Below are 20910 nucleotides of genomic sequence, written 5' to 3'. Positions count from 1 at the left end.
CTTCATATAAATGGGAACTAGTAGGTGAAGTGCCATAGCTCTGTGATAGAGCACATCCTTAGAAGGCATAAAATCTTCATTCAATCCCTGGTACTTCCAGTTAGAATGATCATGGGTAGCAGGAGGTGGTCACTAGACTGTCTGAGACCATAGAGAGCTGGTGCCAGTCAAAGTTGACACTGGTTGCATTTAGGTATCATGCTGAACCACAGTTTATCTTGATGAGAATGAACCTAGATGATCCTTAAATTCCAGGAATTTCTAACCCCCTCTCCTTTTCCAGTGTGACTGCAATGAAGTGATTGGAAGCTTTCATTTAGCTGTTTAGCATTACATCTGACTCCTAACTTGTGGTTAATTTCGACTGTGGTTTGTTTGAAACAAGGAAACTTCATAAACCACAGTTTGAAGTTAGCTTAATTTAAACAAACCATCGTTTAGATTTTAACCACAGCATTTCAAACAGCATTCTTTCCCAGCCCTGCATAGAGATGCTAGAAATTGAACCTTGAATCTTCTATATGCAAAGCATGTGGTAATTTTCTATTTCATACATTGGATCTTATCCTTCCTACAAGAAACTGAGGGGAATTCTAGTGTCCTAGCAACTTTATGAAATAGGTTTGGCTGAGAAAAAGTAGCTTGATCTAAGACCACTTACCCCTGGGTTTTTTAGAGGCTGACAGCGAGAAAACTCGTTTTGTGAAATACTGCTGTGAAGTGTTCAAGGAAAAAGCTAAGGGGATCAATGGGAAGCAAAGTATTTATTTCACATAGTTGATACTATAGTTGAAAACATATTGATGGAAAACGTCATTACTAACAGACCATTAAAATGAAACATTGACTAACGTAAGAAAGAATCTGAAATGTAAGACTTCTGATGAAAATTACCACCTATCAAATCTCTGCTCAGCAAAAGTTCTGAATAGGAATTTTTACACATCTGAATTACGATTACATCATAAACAGTTCCAACTTTGCTCTGAGTTGCCTCAGAATCTTTCTGAGTACATGTACAGCTCAGCCATTCTGTAAAACTGTTGAGGATGAACTGGTTATGATGGCAGTTCAAAGTGTCACTTGGGACACTTGGATCAAAGAACATCTTAAATAGTCAGGTCAGAAGGAAAAGTAGGATGTTTTTCCCTTTTAAGCTTCTTGGACTTTCTTTAAACTTGTATATAGGTTTACTGATTCCCAACCTAATGCATAGCCTACAGTGATTGGGCCACGTAGATCTGCTGAGATTCTGCTGTGCAGCCTGTTGAATCCTCTTTTAATAAGTATACTCGGTTTCTTTTCTTCTTTCTCCTCACCCCAAAGGAAATACATTCCTCTTTGATTATATGATGGCAGAAATATTTGGAATGATGTCCGTGGCAAAGAACATCAACTTCTGTTGACTGCTCACCTTTTTGTTGTTGTTGTTGTTGTTGGCATCTGTCTGTCTCAAGAGACTATGGAAGAGAGTGCCATTAGGGTTAAAGGCAAACCATTGGAGAGTTACATCGCCTGCTGTGGGTGTAGAGACCAATACACGAGAGACATCTTTTATTACAGCTGGGGCTGATGAAGGCTTCTGGTTTTGCTAATGCAGATGCACCATGGCATTTCTTCTCTCTGCACTCCTCCTAGCTCCTGTGGTCATTGCTGTGGCTACATAACTTGACTGTTGCAAAAGTGCCAGTATTTGACTGTAGGTACTGGCCTGCTAGAGGTGTTAAGAAGCATGTGCTATGCATTATCAAATTGTGATTTTTGCCCCCCCTCCCACTTTCTACTTTAAAAAGATAAAAGCAATACATTTTCAGGGTATAAGGCAAGTACACACAGGAAGAAGTGCCACCAATGATACACTAGCAAACTCACAACCTGAAACTCATCAGACGTCTAAACCAGGGGTCCCTAAACTAAGGCGCAGGGGCCGGATGTGGCCCAATCGCCTTCTAAATCCGGCCTGCGGATGGTCCGGGAATCAGCGTGTTTTTACATGAATAGAATGTGTCCTTTTATTTAAAATGCATCTCTGGGTTATTTGTGGGACATAAGAATTCGTTCATATTTTTTTCCAAAATATAGTCTGGCCCCCCACAAGGTCTGAGGGACAGTGGACTGGCCCCCTGCTGAAAAAGTTTGCTGACCCCGGTCTAAACTATCCTGGCCTTTAGTGACATCTTTGCCATGGAGATCATCTTGGGCAGAAAGATGAGGGGGAAATACTTTATATAAATATGGGAAATGTCTGTGCTGGCAGTTTTTGCAGTGCTAAAACTAGTTGCTCATTAGTTGTTGCTTTTTAAAGTTGATGAATATTTCATGCCTGAACTAGTTTGTTTATTTATTGCATTTATATATTACTTACCTGCCAGTGCACTGAAGGCAGCTTCAGTACAGCTATACTGCCTAACAGACGCAGTGCAAAAAGAAATGGGTGGTGATGGAAGAGGAAAAATAGAATTGATACGTAAATTTGGTTATGTAATGTTGCATAGTTGCTGTTATGAATCATGACCAAGTGGAATGACCCATGAGACATTTGTGGGAAAGGAGGAGCCAGATAGCAGCCAGTCTTAACTGAGTTGTTTCACATTTGTCTCTTATACTTGCAGTAGTATCAACAGTGACCTCTTAATGCTGAAGAGAATTACGCTTTCTAACTAGTGCCTGTGCCTTACTTTACACTTCAGTTGGTCTTCTAGTATCAGGCATGCATGAATACAGAAAGTCTAGCAGCTTTGAATGTAGACATAATATTGCAACAAACAAGTTAAGAACAAAGGTCCAGTGTGTAGGTAAAGGGCATTCCTGCAGGGTGACCAGTTATACATCAGCAAAAAGGATACACAACCAAGCTGAGGGCAGAGTTGCAGATGCTTGTTTGTGTGCAAATGTTAGAAATAATTACTAAAATTTAAATTTTACCTAAGAAACCCAATTATTTTCCCATCCAAATCGCCCCCAGCATATTATTCAATTTATATGCTACCCAGATCCCTCATTGGTTCATCCATAATGACCCAGATGATCCAGGTTCTGCTCCAAAATAACATTTCCTTCAATTCTGCCTATTAATCATTTTATCACTACCCCCTCCCCAAATTTAATCAAACAAAATAAATAGGGTGTACTGGCAGTAGAGCGTGATTCCCTTTACTCAGTGGCAGATTCTTACTATGATCAGGTGAATGGCAGTGTTTTTTCTTTCTTTTGACTTAAACCAAAAACAGGCTGCATGTGTGAACTCAAACTCCAAATATGGAGGGAGGTAACCAACGTCATTTCCTCTTCCTTGTAGAGATATTATATGGGAGGAAATGTACCGGTATATTCCTTTTTCCATACTGTTCATAGGAACAACATTGCTTCACTTTTTACAGGGGCATTAGATTCTGTTGTAGCTCAAGAGCCAGCCAGCCAAGAATTAGAGCTGTTGTGTTTGACTTTAATAGTAGAAGGAAAGATGGACCACTTCATATTACATCCTGTATGTCTGGTACCAGATGGACAAAGGACTCTTTACAGACAGCCCTTGAAATATTGGGTGGTCTGAAAGAAAAGAGGACACCTGGCCATCTTAAATCGAATTTTGTCCGCCATAAGTGTTTTTTTAAGAGAAAGATAAGGGATTTAGATTTTTAACTCGTTTCTTGAATAAAGAGTGCCAAATTACAATCAAGCTTTGTATAAATTTTATGAAATGATTAAATAAAAAACAGTCGTACCTTGGTTCTCGAACGGAATCTGTTCTGGAAGTCTGTTCGATGTTCGAAAACCAAGGCGCAACCTCCGGTTGGCTGCAGGAGCTCCCTGCACTCAATCGGAAGCTGCGGAAGCCATGTTGGACGTTCTTCTTCCAAAAAACGTTCGCAAACCGGACCACATCTGGGTTTGTGGCATTTGGGAGCCAAAATGTTTGAGTCACAAGGCATTCGAGAACCAAGGTACAACTGTAAATAAATCCAAACATTAATGAAGATTACTTCAGCATAGTGTGTGTAGCTGCTTCCTGCCACACAAAATAATAACTCATGTGTCAAGAACAGCAAGAGTAATCTAGGTATCTTTGGATTTAATTTTTAATTACTATAGTTGTTCTTGCCATCCCTTTATATGTATGTACCAATGCTAAAACTTTTCACTATGGACAAGGAGTCTATATTTTCAAGAAATGGAAAGAGAGGCAGCAGTAAAACTATAGTAAAGCTTCTTAACTTAAAATGTAACTGTATTTCTTTATCTCCATGTTTTAGTCACTGAGTATTCTGTGGTAACATCTTGCCTCATTTAGGAACAAATTACAGTTAGGTATCAACTCTTATATAATTAATACACAAATATTCCAGATTGCTATGTCACTTGACAACCTCTCATGGTGATAATAAATAAAATGACACATCCTAAAAATAGCTGAGCCACTTCTTCTTGGTGGAGCATGTGACTAATTACACTTTTCCTTTTGCTGACTGTTGACTCACACTTTTTAGCTGGGTAAATGAAAGTACATATTACTCAGTGTAATATGCCTATGATTAAACTTTGGGCTTGTCCACATCAAAATTTACTGTGTGTTTGCAGCTGTTTGCATTCCCATTTAATTTGCATAGCCCACATCACATTATCCTCAAACAACACCAGTCTTGATACATTCCCTCTGTAAATTCAGGTTTACCTGTTATGGGGATAATCCAATAATTCCAATCCACTTGGGGCCCCAAATGGTTCTGGAGAATACGTTATCATAGAATCACAGAATTCCATGATTTGGAAGGGATCACAAGGGTTTAGTCTTTTGGTTCCCAACATGGGGCACATGCCCCACAGAGGGGCAATTCGAGCTCGTTAAGACCAAGTTAATGGCCTTTTAGGCCTCCTCCATGTGAATAGGAGTTCACTTTTGAATACCGGTAATAAGAATTGTGTCATGGAGGGGAGCATCAGGATTTTAGAGATGCATGGTGGGGCGTGACCAAAAAAAGGTGGGGAAGCACTGGTCTAGCCCAACCCAGATGGACAGTTATTATTACCAAGTATGATAATTATGGAGTTCATCCCCATCCTGAATTCTGACTTCTTCTCTATTCCAGTGTACTAGCTAAGAGTTGAATCTGCATCCCAACTTGCTTTATCCTTCATCCTCAACATGCTTTGCTCATAATGTATTGTGTTTATAATGCCGTACTTGAAACTATGGTGATAACGGGTCACTGTGTTTTACTCTTGCTCATAAAAGAAGCAATCATTTGTCTAATGAGCTTTATGTTTATAAATGATATTGCAAAGTAAAGTGCTTGATTTGAGAAAAGCTTGCTGTCTGCCTTGATTTGATGGTTCTCTCCTGTGTCTTGAAAGCTATACTTGGAGATCAGCCTTTTGGCCTGAAATAGCCTATGGCCAAAGCAAAAACATAATGCAATTGTATTCTGGTTCTTTATGACTGAGTATCTTAAAAGACATTGCCAGTTTTGAACACGAGCCAGTGGATATAAAAAACCTGGCAAAATCATTTTGTACAGTACAACACAAGGATTTAACAAATCCAATTAATGATGACTTTAAGCTATGATATTGGGAAAACCGCAGGTTGTGCTGCAGAGTTATGAAGGATGTAGAATGCATTATTAAATATCACAACAATAGGGAGAAGATATCCAAAGAGAAGCACTACTGGACATAAAACTATCTCCTTTCAGTATATGTTTATTTACTGAAGCAGTGAAGTTTATTTTTTCATTTTGAAAACAGCTTAAACCGAACTGCATCTGAGTTTTAATACCGGTAGTAGGCATTCCTTGCTTTGATATTTTGGTTTGTATGGAGCCCTGACATCAGTTTCCTCATTCAAATGTCATGGGAAATTCTGTTATGTTTGATTTTGATTTTAATTTGTTTTGTTTTGTTTGCTGTCGGAGGAAGAAGAAAAAGGTGAGGCAAGAAAGGAGTGCAGAGACACACTAGTTCCTACTGTTTTTGGGACTCAACTCCGGATTTGTGTAGGGTTCTTAGCTTTTTTTTCCTTCCAAAGATATCCCATAAGGCAGCGGAGCTTGCTAAAGGAGCAGCAGGGTTTAGTGAGCAGGGAGAGCCAGTGTCAAGGAGCAGTTCTAATAAACTTGAATTCTGGAAGGAGAAGCAGGAGCCAGTTTTCTTTAAATAAATAATAATGCACAATCAATATAGTAGACTTTCTCCAATTCACATCTTTTATATGGACTTGGTATCCTGGATCACTCTTTCTCAAGCTTACAGGTTATACACATGAACATACTTGTTTCTTTCTATCAGAATACATGCAGATAAGGTGCCGGGGGAGATGATTAAGAAGCTACTTGGAAGGCAAACGTATTTCACGTAAATTATTGCAATCTAAAGCAGTATTTCTCAAACAACTAATAATTAGTTTAGCGTTCTCTCTTTTTTCTGGGTTAAAATTGAAGGCATGCTTAATTCTTGCATTCAAAGACATATATACATATTTTCTAAACCCATTTCCTAAAACAACGTGTAGGCATCCTCCTTGCTAGTTCAGGGTAGTCTGTAATACTTGATCCTGTTGCAGAACAAGGCATCAGACTTCCCATACCCCAACCCATATAAATAAGAGACGAATAAGACTGGGTTTTGGGTAAGAACAGGCCACAACTTTATTGAATACAGATGAAAGAGGTTTGGCTTGGGCATGGGGCAATCTAAATACTTCCAGCCCCCCCGCCGGAAGTGACGTGTGGTCAATCCAAGTGGGGGTTCCTCAGACTTACATCAAATAGGGTATCCCAGCAGGGACCACCATTTGTGGGAGTGCCTTTGGCCCTGCCCCCCCCCCGGGCACATGAACATGGCCACTCCCCCTGATCCCTTTAACGGGATACCTCAGCATTTGGAGGGGCAGGCAGGGACTGCAACCTCCCCTCCGTCCAAAACAAGGGATTGCCCCAATGTTCAGCTATTACTCAGTTTGAACCTAGGTATCACCTGATATTTCTACGACTCTCCCATGTCTGTTGGCTATAGTGTCACCTGCCTCAACAAATTCTTGCATTCCCCTCCTTCCTACGATATTCCTTTGTTGCCCTTAATACTGACAATAGGAAAATGTTCCACAATACCTTTTGGTTCCGAAGGGCATAGAATTATATCTAATATATTGGCTTAACTTTCAAAGCACACTTCAGCCTCTCTTGTGGCAGTGACTTGACCAACCAATGCTAGTCTAACCATAGTTTACAGCACCACGTAAATAGAAAATTCAGATTTTGCCTACTGTCCATAAAAATATAGTCATCATACGTTAAGGTTTTAGAACATTAGAAGCCAATGTCTGCCTGTTTGTTCATTCAAACTTGCACATTGTGTTTTGAATAATCTTCATTTTCATTTTAGTTTTAACTTCATTTGGATTTACAGTTATTGTACTGACTGTGTTATTTCTAAAGGAGTGATAATGTATTGACAGATTCTTTTGTTTACACTGTTGTGAAACAAAGGTGAGCCAGAACAAATAAACTTCAGTGACTAGAATGTTCAGGACTCATTCCTTTGACTGCTTACTTGGTTGTGTATTGTTCCTGGTGATCTTGACCCAACTGCTTTCACTGTTTGGAGCATACAAATTACTTGGTTTCTAATGGCTACATATTATTTGGTGCTGCTTCTAGAGATCAAAAGAAAAGTGTCAGGCTTGGCTTGTATAATGGATAGGAGAGAGAAAGCAAAGATCAAAAAGAGCTTTGCAGCTGTTTCTAAGGGCAAGGGTGTTAAAAGGGTTCCCAGCCCTGGGTTCTCCTCACTCCTTGTAGTGAATGTGGGGGTTGACGCATTTTTCTGGAGAGAAAAGTGTGTGTGTGTGTGTGGTGTTTAATCCACATTCTCCATTGCATATTTCTCTCCAGTCCTGCCTCCACCCCATTACCAGGCTGTATTGCAGGAAAGAACCTGTGTTCCCTGAAATAGAAACACCTCTCCCATCTACCCATCAGTTCTGCCCTCAGGTGCCCGTCCCTCTGTAGCTCCTACTACATAGGATACTTCTGTCATTATGACATACAAAACAAATACCTGCTGCTAACAGGCATTTGGCAGAAAGTAACATTAACCTTTTACTTAAACTTTTTTTGTGTTGACCCAGGTAGCCAGAGATCATTATTAGAACTGAGCATGACAGTGGGCAAAATCACATGTTTCTGGGCTGTTTTGCTAGAGGGTGCAAGTGGGGAATTGTATGGTTTAATTTTTGCCCAAATTTTAAAAAGGAATACTTCACCTTTTTGCTGGTTGAAGTACCAGGACTAGTTCCTTGGAATGCCACTTTTCTGAGGGCAAAAACTGCACCAAACAATAATGTTACTAAGATTTCATTGCTTTTAGGAGAATGGGTAAGTATTACAAGACAGGGTGAACTACTCACTTCACAACATTATCGTTGTACTTGTTCATGCAGCCTGTTTTGGAGTACACCCTATTCCCTTTTGTCTTGTTTCACATCTGGACATTTAAGAGCAGGAATAAGACATAGGGACGGAAATGTATTTTCCTCATTCTTAAGGACATTCTGTTCCCCTTTGTAAATGGGCAGACTTTAAAAGCTGAAGTCTTATCTGTCCCATCAAACTTATCTGCCCTATCTGCCTATGATATTACTCATGAATTAAGTGACTTGCAGCACATGGAGATGCCTTGAACCAGTGGATTAGACTTTCACGTACCATAGGGCAAATCTGCATCTTCTCCTCCCTACCCCAGGTACAAGGCTCAGACTGGAAAATTGAAATAGTAAAGAGTAAATCAAAAGGAGTGTACACAGTGAAACAATCTGGCATTGCTGAATAGCCACAATCTATTCCCATATTTATGAAATTATAGTAGTTTGCCACAACTATGAATTCAAATGCAGCCTACCAACTATCTAACTGCCCCCTAGTGCTCAAATGGTCTGTTTTAGATCTGTGGTTACCTGTGATTGGATAATAAATTTTGTGTGTGGTTGTTGTAAGGTTACTGGTGGGCTGCATTCCACTTAATAAATCACAAGCTTGTAGAACTGATAAAAAGGAAGGACCTTATCGTGTTGAAGTTGTGACTTCCAGACAAGCTTTATGCCCAGCAACTTGCATTTTAGAATTGCTAGGTACTGAAAGCAACTGTTACGAGCTCAAAACTAATGTCCAGCCATCTCCCAGGAAGGCTGTACTGGACATTAGAAATGGTTGCCACCTGTACTGTCCAACATACATGCAGAGGTAACTCTGACGATTTTTGCAAATTTTACATCTTTGTCAACTTTAATTGCAGAGAATGTATTGATGGTCCCTGGAAGAAAAGCTTGTGAGACTCTTTCCGGAAAACTGAAGCCTTAATTGAAAGTTAAATTGGAACCCCCAGTTTCTACATGCTTTGTTAAAGGACCAAGATCGGGTGGAATTACGGGAGGCAGACTTTAAAAGAAGCAGGAGATAATATTAGAAATCAGACAAGAATTTGTTAATTTTGTTGCACGTGTTAGGCCTGATGGATACCATAGAGACAGCAAAGCTTGAAGAGCACATGGAAGTCCAGAACAATGAAACTGCAAATGGTTATGCTCGACCCACACTCACTGTCAGTGAGGAGAACAAGAACAGCAGCAGCAAACCAAAGGGTTTATCCAATGGCTTGCGGAAAGGCACTAAGAAGTATCCAGACTATATACAGATTTCTATGCCCGCTGAATCTAGAAACAAACTTCCTTTAGAATGGTGGAAAACAGGCATTGCCTTTGTGTATGCTGTCTTCAACTTAATTCTAACGACTGTCATTATCACAGCGGTACATGAGAGGGTGCCTCCCAAGGAGCTCAGTCCTCCATTGCCAGATAAGTTTTTTGATTATATTGATCGTGTAGAATGGGCTTTTTCTGTATCAGAAATAAATGGAATTATACTGTTTGGATTATGGACAATCCAGTGGCTGTTTCTTAGATACAAGTAAGTTGCACAGCTTCTTTTCTTACTATTATTAAAGACCAAACTAGATGTCAATTAAATACATAGGCAGTTATGTAACTTGTCTGTCTTTAACTAATTATTCACTTCCCTACAGGGTTCAGAATAGAAATCTTTTTTACGGCGTGGCTAGGGATTTTAGAAAAAAGCTGTATGAGGGGACTTCCATTCCAGTCTCAATGGGGGAATGATTCCTTTACAGTGAGAATTGAGCTTCCTCAACTGTGCAGTTAGCTTAGGAAAAACTGATATGTAGTGAACATTACACATAGCAAGGACACATCTAGTTTGGCCCTCCCTAAGAGAATTCAGAGTATTACCTATTAATCATAATTTACTAATTAATCATGTGGACTTACAAAAGAAAGGACTGAGATACTAGAAGAAAGATACATGCAAGTCTGCAATAATGCTGCTAAAGAAATGGTAAGTGGTGTTGCCTAACATTTTGGATTATCAGTTTTTCCTTCTTTATATAATTATGTTTAAAACAAGTGGATTTGTAACAAAGATGCAACATATTTATATTTAATCTGAATGTGATTTAAGATGCAGTCCTATAGCAATTTATCTGGGATTAATTCCTGTTCAACTCAATGGGACATACTTCTGAGATCGCCCATGTAGAATTGTTCAATTCACCTGAAAGAAAACTAGCACAGCAAATATTTAATATTTACTATTTAATGCTACTATCTATATTCCAGTTCATCAGTGCCAAACCCTTCATGCAGGGAGTAGTTCTATGGTCACAACCATGTATAGGAAGCAGCTAGTAACATGATGAATTATGCAGCTTCTCAAAGTTGGTTGTATGGGTAGTAAGCAATCAAGTCTTGCATGAATTGTCACTGCTCTACATCAGCTGTTTTACTGAAAAATATGTATATGCCATCTTCCTAGAATCTAACCTTAAAAGTGATATACAACAATGATAACATATTCCATAAGATACACTTGGGTGGTCAAATAATAGAGACGTGCATGTCTTGGTAGTTCCACAAGTATGAATTGCTCTTTCTGGAGCATATTGGTGCTCATAACATAGACATATTACAGTCAAACGTTGCAAACCTTGAAAAATCCAAAACTTTACTGTAAAATTTATGGTGTCATTGGCCCAGTCCTGTGGAACACTCTTCCAATAGAGATTCAGCAGGAAATTTCCATTTTAACCTTTAAACATCTGTTGAAACCTTTTCTATGCTGGCAGGCTTATGTGGACAACTAAGAAAACATATTCTGCAATAGTTAGCTTGTTTGTGATTTTAAATTTTTGCTTGGTTTTTATTGTGTATGTATATATAATTGTTGCAAACCACTTTGATATTTTTATAACATTGCAGTATAAAAGTATTTTTTATAAATGAATAAATAAGAATGTGGCTGTAACTGTTTTCCTGTTGTACTCATTATCCTATGCTATGGAGTACAGATTAAGAGTGGGAAAGATATGTTGAATTTTGCAGACATAGTCTTTTATGGAGCTGTACTTCTAGCATAACTACATGAACAATCTCTCTTCAATATTATTTTTCAGATCAATAGTGGGACGAAGGTTCTTTTTTATAATAGGAACTTTATACCTTTACCGCTGCATTACCATGTATGTCACCACTCTCCCTGTGCCTGGAATGCATTTTCAGTGTGCTCCAAAGGTAAACCTAGTAAATGCAAATTATATTTATTTTACAAATCAGCTGGCTTGGAGTTCTTTATCCAGCCAAACACTTCCAGTCTCCTTCAGCTTGTGTTTCTTCTTATTTTGTTCTCCCTATGACAAACTAGCTAAATGGAAATTCTCAAGCCAAGGTTCAGCGGATCCTGCAACTAATTTCCGGCGGTGGACTGTCTATAACAGGATCACACATCTTATGCGGAGATTTCCTGTTCAGTGGTCACACTGTAGTGCTAACACTCACTTACCTATTTATCAAGGAATGTAAGTTTCAATTTTTTAAATGTAGTTTTTTTGTTTGTTTTTTGCATAAATGCTTAGCAACACTACTCCACTGATTTTTATACTAGTTTCAGTATTCTGTATATGCACCAATCTAAGCAAATGCTTCTGATTTTGGATTGAAAATAGCAGAAAGTCTGGGCCAGTTCTGACATTTTGGCCAGTGCATGAGATACGTTTAAAATTGCTCCATTTGGTGACTCTTACATGGTAGATCAGTCATGTGAAGCAGCTTACCAGGTTTTTCTGTGGGAATGTAATTATCCCAAGGAAAAGTTTGCACTTAATTGGAAAATATGGGCAGGATTGAATTAATGAGTGCTACCAGGAAACCACAGGCAAGGACTGGGGTTTCCCCTCTTCTCCCCCCCAGGTGTCCCCTGAAGTTGACTTGGGTAAGGGAAGAGAACTCCTAGAACAGAATGTGGGTGGAGGAAAGAGCTAATTGTTAAACCATGCAAGCAACAACGCGTGCGCTAACAGAGCAATCTGCTTTGCACTACGTTGAATTCCTGTCTGTTATTCAGTTCACTTGATGAACTGCTCCACACCTCAAGCCTTTCTTATTTTCCTAAATTGTTTCGTATGGTTTTAGATGGTCTTAGTGTGGCAATCATAATGTGCAAACTAGGCTTCATGGTCTTAGTTTTTGGTTGTTGTTTTTTAAACACAGCTATCTAATTTGGATGGCTTGTTGCAAACTGTTCCTTCAGTTAGAAAAAAAAAGATGTTTGTGTTCCCAGGCCTAGTTCAATACTATAAATTGGTGTAGGACAGAAATAATTGCTTATTTTTCCCTTTGGCATTATCTTCCTTGTTGTTTCTTTTTGCCACAAGGTCTCAAAAAATAAATATTCCCTTATTTATTTACATGTTTATGCCACGCTTCCTTCAGAGAATTTGGGATTGCAGAGAAGATCCCTTGCCCGCTTTATCCTCATAACCTTATTGGGTCAAGTAGGCTGATAGAGAGTTCCTGGTCCAATATCAACCAATGATGGGTCTTCCTAGTCATCGTCCAAAACTCTACTCACTTCACTACACCAGCTGGTAGTTTTAGAAGACTTACTCATGAGTACTGTATTTTGGTTGTTAGAAGGCTGGTGCTACAAAGGACAAGCATGTCAAAAACTGGGTTCCATATAAACTGGAAAACATGCCTTTCATTGGCATATGCATGTTCCTATTAACGTGAATGTACCTATGTAGGTTCTATGAAGCCTGAATATGTGACAGTTTCTGGTAATGTAATACGGTATACATATTACATTTTAAAACATTAGTGAAGGTGGGAGATCATTATGTGGACATAATGTTCCATGAGTAGTTGGTAAATAGCCATTTCATGCACTATTTTATGTGAGGATGTTGTTACAGATGTACTGTGGTCATGTTTAATCATGCCATTTAATGTTGTTGTTTAGTTTACCTATCTAGCATTTAGCATATGCCCTTTGCAGAAAAAGAGGAAGGAAGGAAGGAAGGAAGGAAGGAAGGAAGGAAGGAAGGAAGGAAATAAATTATTATTACTGACATAGGGCTATTACAACCATTCTTCTTCACTAGATTGTCCTGTGAACCCTGACTAGACAGAGCTTTTTAATCATTGGAATACTGCTGGCAGGGTTTTATATAAAAGTGGTGTGTACTGTACATCAGGATATTATCTACTAATTTCTTGTTCCTTTGTGATTATGGGGGTGGGGGGTGGGGATGCTGTTTGAAGCAAGAGCAAATACTGCTCCATTATTCTGAAGCTGAGTGCAATATGCTCCACTGATCTTTCTGAACAGACATTTTGCCAATCTGAAAGATGCTTCCTGTGTTCTCATCCCTGTTTATCAATATATTTAACTCCCTGGCCAGAGATGGCTGTACAAGCTTCCTTCCCTCCATTTTGACATTTATTTTTGGAATGAGCAATAAAATGCAGTAGTGCACTGGTTTGTTTGTATTTTTAGTTAATTACATAAATTGGATTAAATTTATTTGAAATAGGTACTGGTGCTGTTATTCTTCAAAAAACGCAAAGGAAATGAATGATTCTCTGATCTAATTTCGCTATCTTCTTTCCTTCCTCAAATATAATTATGATTAGTGTGCTACCATATAAAAAGTGGCCATGGATTGGAAAAAGAAAGATAGTAATATGGTGGTGGGAACCATTTACCCCTTTGAATGAATGGATTAATTTTGTTTTTTACTCGTATGCTTTTATGGATGTCAGATTGTTGCAGCACAATTTTAAGAGATCTTAAAATGTAAGTTTAATATGAAGGATTATGGTAGTGATGGTTCTGTAACACTCCTTCCGTTACTTGCCAGTATGTTCCTCTTAGTGTCAGATAGCAAAGACTAGTGACAAGAGGCTTGCAGCAAGTGGGAAGAATATGGGGAACAGGTAGTAACTCTGATCATTTTTGGACTAGGTGGTATTCTTTGGATGCCAGATTGGAGCCCATATTGCTAACCCATCTTTATAAAGCAATGTTGGTGGTGCAGATTATGCAATTGGCCTTGAACATAGATGGACTACCATTGGTTCATCTCTAGTCCAGTACTATTTACACCAACGGCAGTAGCTCTCCAAAGTCTCAGGCAGAGGTTTTTTCCTTGCTGGAAAATTCTTTTAATTGAATAATCCAAGGATTAAGCCCAAGACCTTCTGCATGGCAGTTGTGTATTTTGCCATATCGCCTAGGAGCATTAGTCAGATGTGTATTGTATGCAAACTCAGCCAGTAGCATAGTGCAAATTGAGCAAATCAGCTGATTAGCCAGCATTCATATATTTATCTCCTGTTAAATTTACACTATGGGATCAAATTATATGGCAACTTGTTCCTGTGAACTAAATATAATATTTTAGTTTATGTCTCTGTGTGTGCATGTGCATATCCATGCATTTGCATTCACAAATTAGTTCAAATTCATATTCATCTGTTTTGCTGCTGTAGATACAATTCCCATATTCAACCTCTTTAATATGCTTTCCTTCTTGGGCAGATTCACCTCGTCACTTTTGGTGGTATCACTTGATCTGCTGGTGTATGAGTGTTGCTGGAATAATCTGCATCCTAGTAGGACATGAACATTATACTATAGATGTTGTCATTGCTTATTATATCACCACAAGGCTCTTCTGGTGGTATCACTCAATGGCTAATGAAAAGGTGAGTAACGGGAATACCAGCTTCTAAATTAATGTTAGGTACTTGAGATATATAGTACTGCTTTACAAAATGTATTATGTTAAAATGAGATTGCTGAATTATGCTAGACTTTTAAAAGGCATTTTTACTTTCCCTTTGGAAATCTCATGGGTCTAAGAAAATACTGGTATAATCCAGAAAAAGTTATGTCATGGTGAAGTTTATTTGAATTTAAAGGCCCTAACATCCCAGTCCCACATTGAGGAGTAAGACCTGCCTTTTCAATCAGCTGTACTTTCAAGTAAATGTGCACAGGAATCCCACCATAAACATCTAACTGCACACATTTGTTGCAACTGTGTTTTGGTAAATCATATCCAGTGCCTTAACTACACTATACACGTGAAGCTATAAAAAGTCCATCATAAATCTAGTTCAGTTTAAATGAATGCCTTCCTAAATTACTGGAACTTCCTTTACTTAATTGTGAATCGGTTAATGGTAAGTGGAGAGGCATTTTCACTATATGAATGGAATGCTGGTCAAAAATATTGTAGTTAGTCTGGAAAACAAATAAAGCCATTTGCTGTAAGTAGCACAAAGAATGACCAAAAGAAAATTTCTATATGAAGTTAAGCAGGTTTGAGCCTTCTTATTACCTTGATGGGGGTCTAGGAATCCCACATATGTCTCTGAGCTCCTTGGAGTAATATGAGGAGTTAATAAATAATACTACCTTGCCAGGTTTTACTTTACTGCACTCTGTTTCAAATGGTGCCAGTTATCACAAAATTCCAACACGAAAACCAATATTGAGCTGCAGGACAGGGAGAAACTGATTGTCCTATCTGAATTATACCTATGTTTTATATGCTTTCTTTCTAAGGAAAAAATAAGAATTATTCTAATGGTTTAAATATGGCTCTTTTTAAAACAGTTTCAGCAGGATCTTAATATATTTTCTCCCCCCTTTTAATGCAGAACTTGAAAATCTCATCACAGACAAACTTTCTCTCTCGAGCATGGTGGTTTCCAATATTCAATTTCTTTGAAAAGAATATACAGGGCTCCGTGCCTTGCTGTTTCTCATGGCCAATATCTTGGCCCCCTAGCTGTTTCAAGTCTTCATGCAAAAAGTATTCCCGAGTTCAGAAAACGGGAGAGGACAATGAAAAATCCACCTGAAGGAAACGAAGACAAGAGAATGTATTGTTCTTTACTTCTACCAAAACATTTGTGCTATAACCAAAGCTCTTAAGATGACTAGATTGTTAACTGCAGAAGTGGACCAAACTTTGTGCAACTGATCTGAGAAAAGACAATTGTAGACACAAATGAAATAATTATTGCCCCTTGGTATATTTTTCTAGTCATATTGTACAGTTTCATCCCACTCTTCAGTGCTAGTAGACACTGGCACTCAGTGGCACTCTGGTGCCAACAGAACACTTCCTGAGGAGGAGGAGAGCTGGGACATTGGTTTCTTAATGAGATTAAGAGGTGCCAAAGAACACATCACACCATCTGTTGTTAAATATCACTCATCCCACAGAAGCACTGAAACAAAATATCTGCTTTAGACTCGTGGAGTTTGAAGAGCAAAACCATAGTAAACGATAAAAGGCACAATACTGGTCTTTCTAGCTATATGCAGAGAGTAACAGAAGTTGGCAAGCAGTGGTCTTACTATTCTCACTAGTGAAGGCAAGACTTGTTATACATAACTGGTGAAAGCAGAAGTGAACCTTGATCTTTTTATACTCTCTTATGGGAATGAATATATTATAACCCTGTAATGCCGCCACTGTTTCCATATACTCTAGCTACCCTCTATTGTTTTTTTTACATTTTTTAAAAAAATAAGTGACAATTTTATATATATATATCCATATATGACCATAAAACCTATTTTACCTGATGATACTGTAAGTTAGAAATAATGTCTACTAACATCGTCAGCATTCAACAACAGGAAAAAAATAATTTATTGTTAAAATACAAATATGTAAGGCAAGGGAATTATTTAAATTTCTGCTGGTCAGCTTGCATGAATGTGTGGTGCATGTGCATAACACATTTGAGTATATGCACTTTGCAGCGAATGCTCAAAAAATGGAGGATCTGTAATTGAAAGAGAATGTTGATACTCCTTCAGGCAATGACTGAAAATACCACTGAGTGCGGACTACCCCATTGTTAGCACTCAGAGGTATAAATTTATAATTTTAAATAGTCATAAGATTCCTGAAGGATTGTTAACATTGTTTTTGTGATTGTACATGACTGTGCATCTACACATGTATAGCAAATAATACATAAAATTGAGTGAACCATTTAAATGCTGTGGGAGGCAAAACTTCCACTGATCCTCCAGTCACTCACTGGCTTTGATCTTCTGTAGGGAGGCTCCAAAAGGATTTTTTTGAAGGCTTAAAAAGAAATGGTGCGATTTTTGCAAAAAAATATGGAACAATGGGCCTGAGAGCTGGATGTGATACATCTACAGATGAACATCACATTGTTTTTTCCTTGGTGTGAATTTCAGTTGTTGTGCCAAGGGTATTCACTGCAATAGGTGTGTTTGTTTCACTATTACCTAACACTATATTTATTTATTAAATGGTCATGTGGCCAGTCTGCTACTTTATTGTTTACAGATTTTTTTTGGTTGAACAAAGAGTTTCTGTGTAATATAAAACTGTATATGTAAAAACACCCGAACATTTATTAAGTTAATGTTTAAGAAAGCTAACATGGCCCACTTTTTTTGTTCTGTTTTGTACAGGAATCAAACAGTGTCATTACCATTATAATATCTAGTAGTTAAATGTATTTTTCATTGTTGCCAATTGCTTTTCTATTAAAAAAAATCAGTAAAAGAAACAGATAGAAAAATAACTATTGAATTTGCTTAAGCCTCATCAGTTACTATAACTTTTTAAAATAATAATGCTTTAAAGAGTGACATTAAAAAAGTAATGAGAGAATTTGACTGGAAATTTTATTCTAATTTAAAATTCAGTGTGTAGGTCTGGGTGTTTCTTCCATTCACAGGCCAGGCCGCAAAGCTAATTCTGGTTTTCAGACTATCACTTTGGCAACAGGAAATCTTAGTACAACAAATAATGCATCATGGTAACAGAAGATAGCAAAGTATGATAATTCAGCCAGATACCTTACTTTTACCGGTAATTTTTCCTTCCTAGAAATATTTAACTTACTTGCTCTCAGGCCAGTTACAGGTACATGCATAACTTTTTGTGTTAATAACTAACAAGGTTAATAACTAACCAGTAAACGATTAGTTGCAGTGGCTAATAAAATGACAAAATCAGATTTAAAACTTAAGCCTAAAACAAACTTAATTTATTTTGATTTCCATTGGAGACGGGGGTCACAGTCCTGATAAATACAAAGGAAAGTATGTAGAGGTGTTGCAATACATCAGTCACCCCAAGTCCTATTTCAGGGCAGCTTCAAACATGGCAAAATGTATAAAGAAGAGAGCATTTCTGAATGAATATAGCATTTAAGCTGTGTAGATCAACAAAATGTGTGCATATGTTTGCACATTAACAATCTACACCTATCCTGTATGCAACTTTGCTACAACAAAGTGGTTCTCATGATGCATGTTGTGACATTTGAAGCAACCCTCAAGCTGGACTGAAACTTAGATGTTTCAAAAGCAAGTGGCAAAGTTGATGGTAAACTTTTGTGTGGACAAAAGTCCTCGTGTCCTTTCAATGTGCATTAGGGGTTCAGTCAGAAATTGAAAGCTACACTTGCAAAAATAGTCTCTTCAAGTGCTCAACCTGGTTTCTGTACTTTAACATCAAATTGCTAACCTTTTAAATTTCTAAGGTAGACCACCTAGGTTTGAGGGCACCATGTGAGTGAAACATTTACATTTTATCTTGCTGGTTCCTAGATGACAAGTGTAGATCAGAGAAAGTTGGGCTGTTTATCTCCCATTCAAAATTGGTGAAACGAGCTGCAATTTTGTGCTTTTAAAAAAATTATTTTCAGAGGGACTTTGGCATGCTTTTCTAAATTGCTTTCAACACTAAAGCAGAAGCATCTGGTATTCAAATAGTATATTTTAATTAACTGGCCAGTGCATTTATAAAGAGATAGAATTGAACTTAATCAGCTATACTGTACAGCTCTTTCCATAATTCACAGTGAAATTTGAGCTTCTTGGTTTCTGATTATTGTTTTGGATGAGAAATACTAAAGTGGAGAATAAATGAATCCATCTCCTTAGATGGTAAGTGTAATTTGATAAGCTTTTAGATAACTTGTTAGCAAAGGAATGCCTAGTAAACTACAGTAGTACACTACTTGAAAACAGCTTCAGCATTAATCACCTGACAAATAGGGGGAAATAGGGAGAATATTAAAAATGATGCAAGTTTTGTTGACCATGCTTATTCTGGTTCTTAGTGAGCTTTTTTTCTTGTTCATTTCAGTATATTGTTTAAAAGGCCTGCACAACTTATAACAGATATGTCTGCTGGATACCTAATGGCTTAAATAATCCTCTTGGTTTTGCTGTCTACAAAACCAAACCAGGGGAGCTGTTGAGTACCTGGCCAGACCATCATATTTGGCTGCAAGGCTGCATTTGGGAAGATGGTCACAGGCTATGAAGGCCTGGCCTCTGCTATTAACTTTCTAGCCAAATATTTCCAATAAACTTCATTGCTTGAAAAACCGACTGAAAACAATTGTAAGAAAAAATACGGTATATATAAATATAAGTTTCATTATCTCTTTAAAACTATAAAAAATACTAGTCTGTACTCTGAAGTCTCCTTCAGCTATCAAAGCAAAGGCATCCCAAAAGCATAGCTCAAAAGCTTGAAATATGATATACATAAAGTCAAATTAGTAACTGGCACAGCAAAGTAGATAATGTACATCGCAAAGTAAAAATAAACAAACAAATGAGAAACAAACAAAAATCTTAGAATACATTCAAAATCATTATTGTGGTCACAGCCGTTCCTCCTTTTGTTTCCTTCCAGTTTTATGGATTTTTATTGAATTAAATATTCTTTAAACAAGCCACAGCAGTAAAGTTGAAATTTCTTGGCCATGTTTCTCCCCCCTGGGGTGGGGTGTGGATTTCTCTTGTGATGTCAATGAAGTGCCTCTGATAACATTTCTAAAATAGCAAGTTTTGTTTTAGGTGCTTATTTAAAGATTTTGGCCATAGTTGTATCTTGTAAAGAAAAAAGGGGGGGGGAGAGTGCTTTAGTATGATGACTGGCAACAGAAGTCCTGGATATGTTACTTAACCTAGATATATAATCCTCTGTGTGTAGTGCCTGTTAGCCCCCTAATGGACACACATAATGTTGCATTTCTGTTCAATGTCAATCAGTTTCAGTGAGCCTATTATTGTGGCTGAATCTTGAAAGGTTTATTAATTCAAGTAAAAAAGGCATTGTATGCCCACATGTTTTGCATTAAATATAATTTCAATTTCCTTTTTGTCTACAATACTGTTATAGTGTATGCTTCTTAGGTGTTTCTGGTTTGGCTCAAGAGGCAGAAGTGAATATATTATGAATGTAGATATGCAGTATTTTGTGGGTTTAAACCCAGCAGTTGTAAGTATAAGATAGTGGCATCTGGATGAGATTTTCAAACCCTTTACCTACAACCTGTCAAAACGGATCCTATGGGTTGGATCTAGTTGCATTGAAGTCAGACTCTAATCATCATGACTATCAGCACAACCTTAGCCATGTCTACTCAGAGGTAAATTCTATTTAATTCAGTAGGGCTTACTTCCAGGTAAGTGAGGTTAGGAC

The 20910-nt window shown here is 37.8% G+C and overlaps 1 protein-coding gene across 5 annotated transcripts in view; it reads left to right on the top strand.

Moving 5' to 3' along the window:
* SGMS2 (sphingomyelin synthase 2) overlaps positions 1-17948 on the top strand; it is a 28928-nt gene extending 10980 nt beyond the window's left edge. For 4 of the 5 annotated variants that reach the window (XM_033160286.1, XM_033160285.1, XM_033160287.1 and 1 more), the window contains exons 2-6: positions 9289-9959; positions 11518-11635; positions 11766-11919; positions 14943-15109; positions 16070-17948. In XM_033160286.1, the coding sequence (XP_033016177.1) occupies positions 9505-9959; positions 11518-11635; positions 11766-11919; positions 14943-15109; positions 16070-16273 (1098 nt within the window). In that variant the 5' untranslated portion in view covers positions 9289-9504 and the 3' untranslated portion in view covers positions 16274-17948. Of the gene's footprint in view, positions 1-8293; positions 8373-9288; positions 9960-11517; positions 11636-11765; positions 11920-14942; positions 15110-16069 lie in introns of those variants that run through there. The other variant, XM_033160289.1, reaches the window with a different exon arrangement.
* The last annotated feature ends 2962 nt before the right edge of the window (positions 17949-20910 follow it).

This window comes from Lacerta agilis, chromosome 9 (genome assembly GCF_009819535.1).
Source record: "Lacerta agilis isolate rLacAgi1 chromosome 9, rLacAgi1.pri, whole genome shotgun sequence".
In the NCBI taxonomy this organism is placed as follows: Eukaryota; Metazoa; Chordata; class Lepidosauria; order Squamata; family Lacertidae; genus Lacerta; species Lacerta agilis.
This window is presented reverse-complemented; position numbering and strand designations above follow the sequence as displayed.